A 13,538-nucleotide genomic window follows, 5' to 3' on the forward strand; every position below is an offset into this window, starting at 1 on the left:
CCACTCCCCATACACTAGACTACCTCCCCACTCCCCATACACTAGACAATCTCCCCACTCCCCATACACTAGACTACCTCCCCACTCCCCATACACTAGACTACCTCCCCACTCCTCATACACTAGACTACCTCCCCACTCCCCATACACAAGACTACCTCCCCACTCCTCATACGCTAGACTGCCTCCCCACTACCCATACACTAGACTACCTCCCCACTCCCCTTACACTAGACTACCTCCCCACTCCCCATACACTAGACTACCTCCCCACTCCCACTTAGACATTACTTATAGGTACTGCCTTACCTGGAAATGCCTTCCTTGTACCTGAAGTAGAATTCTCCATCTACTACTAAATTGACCCCAAAGACAACATGTTTATTTGGTCTACCAGTATTGTATTGTTGTAGATTATAATTCTTACTTAAATCATGTATTAATATGTTGTTGATCCTAAAGACTGATGCAAATGGATTTATTTATATCTAAGTATTTTTAAAATAAGTCTATCAAGTTTAACATTTATCAATACTCATTGCTGGTGTCAGTTTTATCAAAACTTTGTACCTCTATCAAATATTTAACATATATACATATAAATATGCTTTTGTCTTTGGATTTATTAAGAATATTTATTATAACCTACCTTATTAGAACATGAAAAAGTGGTTTTGTCTGAGAAAAAGTGTTTTTGTCCTGGTATATTTGCTTAATCAACTTGGGTATCTGGTAATACGTAACCTTTTCACCTTGACCTTAAGCACAGGTGCATTAACTCTGTTAAAAATTGTTTCGCATAAATATGTATCTTCGTTCTTTTAGCACTATTGTTTAATTTAATAATTTTCAGCACTTTTTTTCATTTAATAATTTATGATCATCTTGCTAACAGCAGTAGCTTCCCTTTTGAAACCATTGTTCTAGCACATATCCCATAATTCTGTTAGGTGACCTAGTCAAGAGAATGTCCCAGTTTGGCATTTGTAGCATTTAGTTTAGAGAGTTCCAACACAATGGTGCTTTTGTTATTTATAATTTGTAGCATTTAGTTTAGAGAGTTCCAACACAATGGTGCTTTTGTTATTTATAATTTGTTTCATGTTCTCACTCAGCAGAGCATCCTGTTCAACTTTTTTTTTTTTTTACATTTATTTATTTTTAACCTTTTAATTTATTATTTTTATACAATTTCTTTAGACTATTTTTAACTGCACAAAACTGTATCAATCTGTCCCAAGGTGTTTGCTATGTTTTTAAATAGAATGTACACTAGAACTTGAAGGTTCGGGTTTAATGATAGAGTGGATTAGTTGACTCTCTTTTGGTGAATTAATATTTTATGTTACATGAGAGATGACACCACTAGATGAGACGTATGTCGTCATTTAAAGGTGACTTGAGTGATGTCACCACCTGTAAATTCAACGTGTATTAGATGCTATTATTATAGGGACATCTGGGTGCTGTCACTATACGTAGATATCACTATTGCCATGTGATGGTTGTTCAGCTTGTGTGATACCATCACTAGTAAGACACCCATGTAGTAGATCTCATCACTAGATGGTGACTTTAGTCACAGTTTAATGTCACCATTAGATGGTGGCCTGAATGATGTCACCAGTTGTAGATTTCCCATGTATCACCATTAGATGGTGACTTGTGTGATATCCCCACTTGTATGATCCCATTTAGTCACCAACTGCCCTATGCAACTCTGTCAAATATTGTCAGTACTTGCCCATGTCTATCTTGACCTCAGCATGTATGGCTGTGTGGTCATCTTGACCTCAGCGTGTATGGCTGTGTTGTCAACTTGACCTCAGCATGTATGTTTGTTTAAATATTTCATGTTATTTATTTACCACTGTTGTATGCTACCAGTATTTGTGATGACAATACAAAGATTTATTTTGCTAGATTTAATAATGGACTAACCATGTCTCCTGCTATCGATTGTACTAGTGTTAGATTTGTAGATGTGATTCAAGTCTCCATGTCATCCAATGTGATGGGGTGTTGAAACCTGAGAGATCTTGAATTGTTCAACTTGTAAGTGTACCAGCACTGAGGGTTTTACTTTTAAAAAATATCAACAATTATCTTAGTTTATAAAAGTCATTTGTTTTGAGAAATTATCGAATCTCCATCTATCATTTGGAATTACCAGCTGGAAAATGTTTGACAAATGTCTTGGCAGAAAATGAAGAGCAAACCAGACTTTGTTGATGAGACTTTTTAAAAAATTGACCGCTAGAGATGTTTCTCACTAACATTAAGCTTTTGTTTTGTGCTGTTGTTTTTGACAGGTTGTCCAACTTTTTAAATTTATTTTTTATGACCAATAGTAAATTTTGTTATTGGTTGGTTTGTCAGTGATAACTTTACATTGCTTAACATCTAATAAAATATTCTATACCTGCCTCATTTAGCCTTGGTGTTGGATGATTCTAATTAAATCAGTTAATTAAATGTGACTGTTGACATTGACAAAGTTTATACTTCTGCGGCTTGGGATAAATGAAACTGAAATTGAGGTCATTCCTGGCCTATGACAATATATTACTACTTACCCTATAGAAAATATTTTCAAAATTTTCTTTCCATATTAAAAAAAAGTTAAATACCTTGCATCTGTTTTTGATAAATACAAGACTACAATGTAATGTTAAAATAGCACCAAAATACTTATCATGAACTCATGCTTTCAAAAAATAATTGTATAGGCCTATTACTGAACACATTTTAAAATTAAATAACTCCAAAAAGAATGAATTAATCACTATAGAGATTTAAATATTGTAAACGCAATACATGTAGTTATAGGTTATGTTGGAGCATATTGTGGAAATATATGTTGTTATCCACATTGTGGGGAGGGGGGTGGGAGTCCTTGACTTCTGTTTTTGATGGCTGTCACAATAGTATGAGCCCAAGGTATAACTGAACAGTTGGAAATATAATTTTGATGGCCGTCACAATAGTATGAGCCCAAGGTATAAGTGAACAGTTGGAAATATAATTTTGATGGCTGTCACAATAGGATGAGCCCATGGTATAACTGAACAGTTGGAAATATAATTTTGATGGCCGTCACAATAGGATGAGCCCAAGGTTTAAGTGAACAGTTGGAAATATAATTCAATGATACAGCAAATATATTCCAGAATAAAATGAATATAAATTGGCCATAAACCAATGACTAAACCACATTGGTAAAGCTGTAGGTTATTCCACTAGCCAAATTATAAACTGACCCTTAAACACTGGTATTACTTTTAACGAGTATAACATACATATATAAAATATTAAATTGACAACCGAAAAAAATTCAATAATTCCATTTAATTCTGCTTTTTAATTTCACAAATGTTGATGAAAACTATTTTTGACATTTTCACAAAAACTCTATACTGACCATTATTGTCGAAATTGAGTTACCAAACAGGATTTCTTTGACTTTGAAATAATATCTAGCATTGAAAATAGTCTGGGGCTGAACGTTGTAAACACGTTCTGATACGTGTGGAGCAAATTAAATCTTTCGACGTGACGTCATGGTACTTAAAATCTGGCAAACAAAAGTATTGCACAATATGGAGGGAGTGGGGGTTGTAGGCCTTCGTCTATCTGGGAGGGTGTCTTGTATCTCTTCATCTATCTGGGTATCTTGTATCTCTTTATCTATCAGGCACGATATCTTAAAATTAATTTTTTTTTCAACAAGAAAAAATAAACAATGAAAATTTGGTAACAATTCTATTTTCCTAGATACCCAGGCCTATATTTTTGTTCTAATTTATCTTTTCTGTCGGGTTTTTGTCGTTTTGTCCATCTCGCTTGGCTGGTTCCACTGTCAAGTTTTGCGTCAAGTTTTGTGTCAAGTTTTGTGTAGGGTTTTGTGTCAAGTTTTGTGTAGGGTTTGTGCCGTTTGAGTCTGGCTAGGCTGGTACCGTTATCTCGATCACGTGACTTGGTGGCGAACGCCCTGAAGGTATAGAAGCCACGTGACTTGGCCGGCTGACCGTCTTGTCGCTTCCTCCGGTTTTCGTCGCTGATGTACGTCCGGAAAAATTCCGGTCTCTGGAAATTTTGCCGAAATTGTCCAGTTTTGGTCAACATTTTGTCACTCGTGGCTCTCTGTGGGGGTGACGTGTCGGTGAGAGGTGACTGGAAGGTTCTAGAACTTGCAGGAACAGGTTCCGTGTACCGACTGAGGTGAAGCATGAAGGCCTTTAGGCCGACCCACGTGTCCGACACGACAGACATGACGTCAGACTCGGGCAGAAGGAAGCCATATTTGGATGACTCATGGGGCGGAAGTTCCACCGTGTAGGAGTACTTGACCCCCACGCTGCCCCGCACATAATCATCTGAGCCGCCGGCCGCGGGATCTGAAAATCAAATATTTTTTTACAGTTTAATCTAAATTTTAAATACACTTTTAATCAAACTTGTATTTACAATTTTAATGAAGATTTTTAATATAACTTTTTATTTTCCAAGTTTGATTAAAAATCAATAATAAAGGAAGTATTGGAAATAGAAAACTGTTTAAAAAGTGTTATTGTGTGGTGACGAATTTGGTGAGGTCGCAGCATTGGTACTGCTGTTACTTAAACCACCCTGATCAACATACACCATCACTATTCTACAACATTACCATGTAACACTGGCATACATCAACCGCACCTCCCCCTACTTACACAGAACCTTGGCCGAACCCCCTACTTACACAGAACCTTGGCAGAACCCCCTACTTACACAGAACCTTGGCCGAACCCCCTACTTACACAGAACCTTGGCAGAACCCCCTACTTACACAGAACCTTGGCAGAACCCCCTACTTACACAGAACCTTGGCCGAACCCCCTACTTACACAGAACCTTGGCCGAACCCCCTACTTACACAGAACCTTGGCAGAACCCCCTACTTACACAGAACCTTGGCCGAACCCCCTACTTACACAGAACCTTGGCAGAACCCCCGATGTTGTACTGGTAGTTCCTCGCCTTCATCGTATCAGCAAACGCCAGCGCCACCTGATACTGGGGACACAGAACTGACCAATCAAAACTGGGGACACAGAACTGACCAATCAAAACTGGGGACACAGAACTGACCAATCAATACTGGGGACACAGAACTGACCAATCAAAACTGGGGACACACAACTGACCAATCAAAACTGGGGACACACAACTGACCAATCAAAACTGGGGACACAGAACTGACCAATCAAAACTGGGGACACACAACTGACCAATCAAAACATGGGACAGAGAACTGACCAATCAAAACTGGGGACACAGAACTGACCAATCAAAACTGGGGACACAGAACTGACCAATCAAAACTGGGGACACAGAACTGACCAATCAAAACTGAGGACACAGAACTGACCAATCAAAACTGAGGACACAGAACTGACCAATCAAAACTGGGGACACACAGCAGACCAATGACAATCTAACACATCACTTTTAAAAGAGATGTAAAAACAGTGAACATGAAATCAACAGACGTTCGAATTACGGTGTTTCATCTTGATCTACTTCTACATCGACAGCATGCTGAGCACGCTTTGTTCTACTAGTATTTAATTTTTTTATGAACTCACCAAACCGAGTGACTCGACTCACCAAACCGCGTGACTCCCCTTAGACTCACCAAACCTAGTGACTCCCCTTAGACTCACCAAATCGAGTGACTCCCCTTAGACTCACCAAACCGAGTGACTCCCCTTAGACTCACCAAACGAGTGACTCCCCTTAGACTCACCAAACGAGTGACTCCCCTTAGACTCACCAAACCGAGTGACTCCCCTTAGACTCACCAAACCGAGTGACTCCCCTTAGACTCACCAAACGAGTGACTCCCCTTAGACTCACCAAACCGAGTGACTCCCCTTGTACTCACCAAACCGAGTGACTCCCCTTAGACTCACCAAACCAAGTGACTCCCCTTAGACTCACCAAACCGAGTGACTCCCCTTAGACTCACCAAACCAAGTGACTCCCCTTAGACTCACCAAACGAGTGACTCCCCTTAGACTCACCAAACCGAGTGACTCCCCTTAGACTCACCAAACCGAGTGACTCCCCTTAGACTCACCAAACGAGTGACTCCCCTTAGACTCACCAAACCAAGTGACTCCCCTTAGACTCATCAAACGAGTGACTCCCCTTAGACTCACCAAACCAAGTGACTCCCTTAGACTCACCAAACGAGTGACTCCCCTTAGACTCACCAAACCGAGTGACCCCCCTTAGACTCACCAAATCGAGTGACTCCCCTTAGACTCACCAAACCGAGTGACTCCCCTTAGACTCACCAAACCAAGTGACTCCCCTTAGACTCACCAAACCGAGTGACTCCCCTTAGACTCACCAAACGAGTGACTCCCCTTAGACTCACCAAACGAGTGACTCCCCTTAGACTCACCAAACCGAGTGACTCCCCTTAGACTCACCAAACGAGTGACTCCCCTTAGACTCACCAAACGAGTGACTCCCCTTAGACTCACCAAACCGAGTGACTCCCCTTAGACTCACCAAACCGAGTGATCCCCCTTGTACTCACCAAATCATGCTCGTCCTCGAGTCTCGCGTCGATGCTGTAGCCCCAGGGGTAGAGGAAGAACTGACCGAAGCTGTGGAAGGACAGGTAGCCCTGGATCCTGTCTCTGTACCGGAGCAGCAACTGCTGCAGGTTACGGCTCTCCGGCTCCGAGAAGCTGCGCGGTCCGGAGAAAGTTCCAGAGCAGGGGTCGGCACTTCCGCCAGATTCTGGGAGCAAAGGGGGAAGGGTGTATGTAGGTGGGGGGAATGGTGTATGTAGGTGGGGGAATGGTGTCTGTAGGTGGGGGGAATGGTGTATGTAGGTGGGGGGAATAGTGTCTGTAGGTGGGGGGAATGGTGTATGTAGGTGGGGGAATGGTGTTGTCTGTAGGTGGGGGGAATGGTGTATGTAGGTGGGGGAATGGTGTCTGTAGGTGGGGGAATGGTGTCTGTAGGTGGGGGGAATGGTGTCTGTAGGTGGGGGGAATGGTGTCTGTAGGTGGGGGGAATGGTGTATGTAGGTGGGGGGAATGGTGTATGTAGGTGGGAGGAATGGTGTATGTAGGTGGGGGGAATGGTGTATGTAGGTGGGGGAATGGTGTTGTCTGTAGGTGGGGGAATGGTGTCTGTAGGTGGGGGGAATGGTGTATGTAGGTGGGGGGAATGGTGTATGTAGGTGGGGGGAATGGTATCTGTAGGTGGGGGAATGGTGTTGTCTGTAGGTGGGGGAATGGTGTCTGTAGGTGGGGGGAATGGTGTATGTAGGTGGGGGGAATGGTGTATGTAGGTGGGGGAATGGTGTATGTAGGTGGGGGAATGGTGTCTGTAGGTGGGGGAATGGTGTATGTAGGTGGGGGAATGGTGTATGTAGGTGGGGGAATGGTGTTTTAAAAGTCTGACAGTAGTTGAGGAAATGTAACGAAGTCTGGGATGGTCATAGTTAACATGTAGGCTACGTACTGTGTTGTTTTTCTGTTTTAATGTTTTATGTTGTAATATTCTATGTTTCAAAAATAAATAGTAAACACATAAGAAAAAAATATACGGAGAAGATTATTGATCTACTTTCAGGTTTTTTTTTAAATCCACACATTGTTCTGATTGAAGGCTTGATTGGTTTTTGAATGTTCTACTTACGAGGACTATTGTTCTACTTACGGGGACTATTGTTCTACTTACGAGGACTATTGTTCTACTTACGGGGACTATTGTTCTACTTACGTGGACTATTGTTCTACTTACGTGGACTATTGTTCTACTTACGAGGACTATTGTTCTACTTACGGGGACTATTGTTCTACTTACGGGGACTATTGTTCTACTTACGGGGACTATTGTTCTACTTACGGGGACTATTGTTCTACTTACTGGGACTATTGTTCTACTTACGGGGACTATTGTTCTACTTACGGGGACTATTGTTCTACTTACGGGGACTATTGTTCTACTTACGGGGACTATTGTTCTACTTACGGGGACTATTGTTCTACTTACGGGGACTATTGTTCTACTTACGGGGACTATTGTTCTACTTACTGGGACTATTGTTCTACTTACGGGGACTATTGTTCCACTCGTAGCCAAAGTTCCTGTTGAGATCCACACCATAGCACCGCGGGAGGTCTGAGTACATGGTGGACCGGCTTTTTCTCCACAGTCGGTTCTCAATCTGCAACATGGGACTTGTTGCATGAACATGTTACACGAACAACATGGGACTTGTTACAATCTCTCTAGATCTTTTAGGATGATGTAGCAACCAGCAGTATTTCCATTTTTAGTCTTTTTAAATCAGAAAAAAAAAATGTTCAGTGTCACGTGACCTACCCCCGGCTGGAACGTGAAGACGTAGCCATCAGGGTTGACAAGAGGCACAATGATCCAATCAAACAGGTTTAACAGGGCAGTTACAGCATTGTCGTTCTCCACGTTGTAGGCGAGCTACGACATAAAATATCAAACATGAGCAGGTGGTGCAAGGTAGGTGTATGGGGTGGTGGGGGGGGGGGGTCGTAGGGGAGGGGGTCGTATGGGGTGGGGGGGATCGTAGGATGCTGTTGTTTAAACGATTTATTTATCGAGCCCATGTGGTGAATGTTGGTTTCTTTACGCACAATGTCAGCTGAATGTTTTTATCGTCACAGTCGTCACCAAAAGACAACAAATTTTGTTATCGTCACAATGTTGATGACCTACCCTATGGATGACCTGTATGTGACCTACCCAGTATATGACCTACCCAGTAGATGACCTACCTTGTATATGACCTACCCTGTAAATGACCTACCCAGTAGATGACCTACCTTGTATATGACCTACTCAGTAGATGACCTACCCTGTATATGACCTACCCTGTGGATGACCTACCCTGTATATGACCTACCCTGTATATGACCTACCCTGTATATGACCTACCCTGTATATGACCTACCCTGTATATGACCTACCCTGTAGATGACCTACCCAGTAGATGACCTACCCTATGGATGACCTACCCAGTAGATGACCTACCCTGTATGACCCACCCTATGGATGACCTACCCTATGGATGACCTACCCTGTATATGACCTACCCTATGAATGATCTCTACCGTCATGGCTGGCGAGATCCACTCTCTACTGTGTACCCCAGCGTCTATAAAAATTGTTCCTTTCGCCGCTGTGTTGTTTCTTCCTGTGATCTGATGACGTCACAAACATTGTTACGTCACTGCCTCATAGACAAACGACCGTGATATTTTAATGATCGAGAAGTTGTTTACTTTCTTTAAGATTTTTATTTTCATAGTTAATTTAAAAATTGTCAAAAGCGATAGTAAAAAGCAGGAATATAAGATTTTCACTAGGTTGTTTACCCTGATACTATGAGCACGCCCCCCCCCCCCCCTTACCTTGACGTACGGGGTCATCCTGCCCTCAAACGAGTCTCCGATGGAACCAACCTCCACGTCAGCCTGGGTGCTGGTCAGTTCCACTTCTCGCAGGAACTCCAGGAGCTGATGGTTAGAGTCACGTGATAGCTAAATATAGAAGACAACCACAACTACCTCTATATCCCACATACGCCCCAACCATACACACTCACACACCACAAATGTATAACTATCTGTTCCCCCGCCCCCACACACCTCTGTATAACTCAGGTACCTGTTCCCCCACCCCCACACACCTCTGTATAACTCATGTATTTGTTCCCCCCACCCCCACCCCCACACACCTCTGTATAACTCAGGTACCTGTTCCCCCACCCCCACACACCTCTGTATAACTCATGTATTTGTTCCCCCCACCCCCACCCCCACACACCTCTGTATAACTCAGGTATCTGTTCCCCCCACCCCCACCCCTACCCACCTCTGTATAACTCAGGTATCTGTTCCCCCACCCCCACACACCTCTGTATAACTCAGGTATCTGTTCCCCCACCCCCACACACCTCTGTATAACTCAGGTATCTGTTCCCCCACCCCACACACCTCTGTATAACTCAGGTATCTGTTCCCCCACCCCCACACACCACACACCTCTGTATAACTCAGGTATCTGTTCCCCCACCCCCACACACCTCTGTATAACTCAGGTATCTGTTCCCCCACCCCCACACACCACACACCTCTGTATAACTCAGGTATCTGTTCCCCCACCCCCACACACCTCTGTATAACTCAGGTATCTGCTCCCCACACACCCACCCCACACCCACCCCCACACACCTCTGTATAACTCAGGTATCTGTTCCCCCCACACACCCACCCACCCCCACCCCCACACACCTCTGTATAACTCAGGTATCTGTTCCTGTAGTCTCCCCTTGACGTGGCCCTGGCCACTCTTGTCCTGTTGGCCAAAGGGTCGTTGACCTGGAGGAACCTGGGGACGGTAATCACGTGACCGCAACAGTTGCACAGACATTTTTTAAACGATGTTGCCACTAAGGTTAAAGACGATGAATGTAGCGATGAGAAATGTGAAGATGACACGATGTGGGATGACTAAAACATCAGACAACTTGCTCAGACCAGTGGAGAATAAGCTCCACCATATGATCCACTTAAGCTCCACCTTACTCCACCAGGTGTGAGATACAGTAGAAGGAGACAAGGGAAAACACTTTTAATTTTTTTCTGTTATTCTGCTTTGACCCTGACCTTGAAAGTTCACCAACTGACCTTTCTACGTCATGTATGATGACCTGATGCGGCAAGTTGAAGTCGTCCAGCAATTGCCTGATCTCGTGCTTGAGGTGGGGCGAGACGAGAATGTCCGAGAGTTGGTGGACACGTGAGGCCATTCTCCAAACGTCCAGCTGGTGACGTCACAGAGAGACAACTTTTTATACAACCGTAGTGGTCAACTTTTTACATAACTGTAGCGGTCAACATTTTACACAACTGTAGCGGTCAAATTTTTACATAACCGTAGTGGTGAACTTTTTACATAACCATAGCGGTCAACTTTTTACATAACTGTAGCGGTCAACATTTTACATAACCGTAGCGGTCAACTTTTTACACAACTGTAGCTGTCAACTTTTTACACAACTGTAGTGGTCAACTTTTTACATAACTGTAGTGGTCAACTTTTTACATAACTGTAGTGGTCAACTTTTTACATAACTGTAGTGGTCAACTTTTTACATAACTGTAGTGGTCAACTTTTTACATAACTGTAGTGGTCAACTTGTTACACTTCTGTAGTGGTCAACCTTTCACACAACCGTAGCGGTCAACATTTTACACAACTGTAGCGGTCAACATTTTACACAACCGTAGCGGTCAACATTTTACACAACCATAGCGGTCAACATTTTACACAACCATAGCTGTCAACTTTTAACATAACCGTAGCGGTCAACATTTTACACAACTGTAGCGGTCAACATTTTACACAACCATAGCGGTCAACATTTTACACAACTGTAGCGGTCAACATTTTACACGACCATAGCGGTCAACATTTTACACAACCGTAGCGGTCAACATTTTACACAACCATAACGGTCAACTTTTTACATAACCGTAGCGGTCAAAATTTAATGTTTAAGTGCACATACTGTAACCATCGTATCAAATACACGGCGAAGGAAATCTTTTTTTTTTTACTTGTTGCGTTTTGTGAAATGTCGATAACGTTTTTCACGTATCCGTTTGTTTCGATTAAACGTACATTCGTTATTAATGCAACCCCTATTACAGGGAGAGTGAATGTATAATTTAGACATTTTAAAGATACAACTAAAACTCCCAAACATGAACAGCTAGATACGATTTTATTATTGTAGTTGTTGTTTTAACTGATTTTTCATTCCATGCTCCTGGCCAGGGTAGGGCTGCCCATCACGTGACCAGACAGAATTGTTGTCACGTGACCAGACAGAACTGTTGTCACGTGACTAGACAGAATTGTTGTCACGTGACCAGACAGAATTGTTGTCACGTGACCAGACAGAACTGTTGTCACGTGACTAGACAGAATTGTTGTCACGTGACCAGACAGAATTGTTGTCACGTGACCAGACAGAATTGTTTACCAACCAGTTCTGATCCCCAACATTTACTTTAACCCTGGGTTCTAGACAATAGGGGGAGTGGGGCGGGGCACCGACATTTGGTCTAGACCTGACCTCTAACATTGTATGACTAGCCCCGCCCACCGGCCAATCAAAGTGACAGAACTAGTCATATTAATAACTAGTCACAGATCTAAATACCGACATCGCGTGCCAGGAAGGTGATTAAACCACTTTTTGTAAATCCTTAAACGTTCGGTTTAACGTATAACTCTCCCGGATATGACGTAGCAGCTAGGGAAGCCATACAAAACGGAAGTGCGCCATGTTGTATCTGTCACAATGGCGCGAGTTCCCCTAATCGTCTGCTTGCTAATCCAGAGCCAGATTAGCCGTTGGATTTGTGTGTCATTTGTTATTCTAACGCCGCGCATTAATATCTTAATCCGCAAGAAAATCTAGACCGTTTCTGATGTAGTCTTTGGTCTAGTAAACGTGTCTGTTTATAGACGGCCAGATTTAGAAAGGTTTAATGTAACAGTTGTCAGACCCACACAAAACAGACTGGCAATCTATCAGAGCTGAGACAATATGATGGCCTATACGTTATTTATGGGATCTATTCCTTCTATACCACTCTACGTATCACAACACGGGGGTGTTAGGTTTCTGAGTGTTAGCAGTAGGTCAGCTTGGGTTTTTCTCACGCGGTGGGGTGTGGGTGGGTGGAATGAGGGGTGGGGCTTTTCATTCTGTTAATGTGTTATTTTGGTATGGTGGGTGGGGAGTACAACATTTTTTTATGTAACAGTGCTTTGAAATTAATTATTTTTATCTTCACTCAATAAAGTCGGTTATACCAGTAAATTATCATCAAAGACATATATATATATATATATATATATATATGTATGTATATATATATATATATATATATATATATATATATATATATATATATATATATATATATATATATATATATATATATTTGAGTGAATAATAAAGTTTGACATTTTTAACTAAAGGTTATGTAGCAGTTTCACAGTCAGCAGAGTCGGGTTTTTTAAAAACTTATGTCAGAGGATGAATGGTATCAATCTAATTAATTACTCGAGTCCCGTGGGGGAAAGGGGGAGGGGGGGAGTACCTCCTCTTCCCTTCCTTTCCCCCGCCCCCGAAGATATGCCTGAAAGAAACTCAGATAAACTTAAACAAAATTGTGTGTCTCTACTGCAATATCTACTCCAGACTTGAGTGTGTCAGTCAGGGTCAAGGCCGCCACATACCTGGTATTTTCTTTGCAACTCCCGGAGAAACGTGACGTCATCGGCCGAGCTTGGACGAACTCGCAGCACCTGGTAGCTAAGGAAAACAAAATGACGTCATGGTTGTGACGTCAGTTCCATTAGTCAAACGACACTTGATAGTATAAATATTAGGTGAACTTTGATGTTAAAACTAT

At 42.5% G+C, this 13,538-nt stretch overlaps 1 protein-coding gene across 1 annotated transcript in view; it reads right to left on the reverse strand.

The window, feature by feature from the left end:
* Nucleotides 1-3,350: 3,350 nt before the first annotated feature.
* Nucleotides 3,351-13,538, reverse strand: part of LOC131941425 (carboxypeptidase B1) — a 10,770-nt gene continuing 582 nt past the window's right edge. The window contains exons 2-11 of the mRNA XM_059300669.1: nt 13,363-13,438; nt 10,734-10,870; nt 10,338-10,434; nt 9,456-9,560; nt 9,138-9,245; nt 8,392-8,505; nt 8,122-8,233; nt 6,587-6,792; nt 4,971-5,052; nt 3,351-4,397 (exon numbers count right to left, since the gene is read on the reverse strand). Of these exons, the coding sequence (XP_059156652.1) occupies nt 3,763-4,397; nt 4,971-5,052; nt 6,587-6,792; nt 8,122-8,233; nt 8,392-8,505; nt 9,138-9,245; nt 9,456-9,560; nt 10,338-10,434; nt 10,734-10,870; nt 13,363-13,438 (1,672 nt within the window). The 3' untranslated portion in view covers nt 3,351-3,762. The remainder of the gene's footprint in view (nt 4,398-4,970; nt 5,053-6,586; nt 6,793-8,121; nt 8,234-8,391; nt 8,506-9,137; nt 9,246-9,455; nt 9,561-10,337; nt 10,435-10,733; nt 10,871-13,362; nt 13,439-13,538) is intronic.

Source organism: Physella acuta, unplaced genomic scaffold (genome assembly GCF_028476545.2).
Source record: "Physella acuta isolate Inbredline_101_S28 unplaced genomic scaffold, ASM2847654v3 ptg000362l, whole genome shotgun sequence".
Taxonomy (NCBI): Eukaryota; Metazoa; Mollusca; class Gastropoda; family Physidae; genus Physella; species Physella acuta.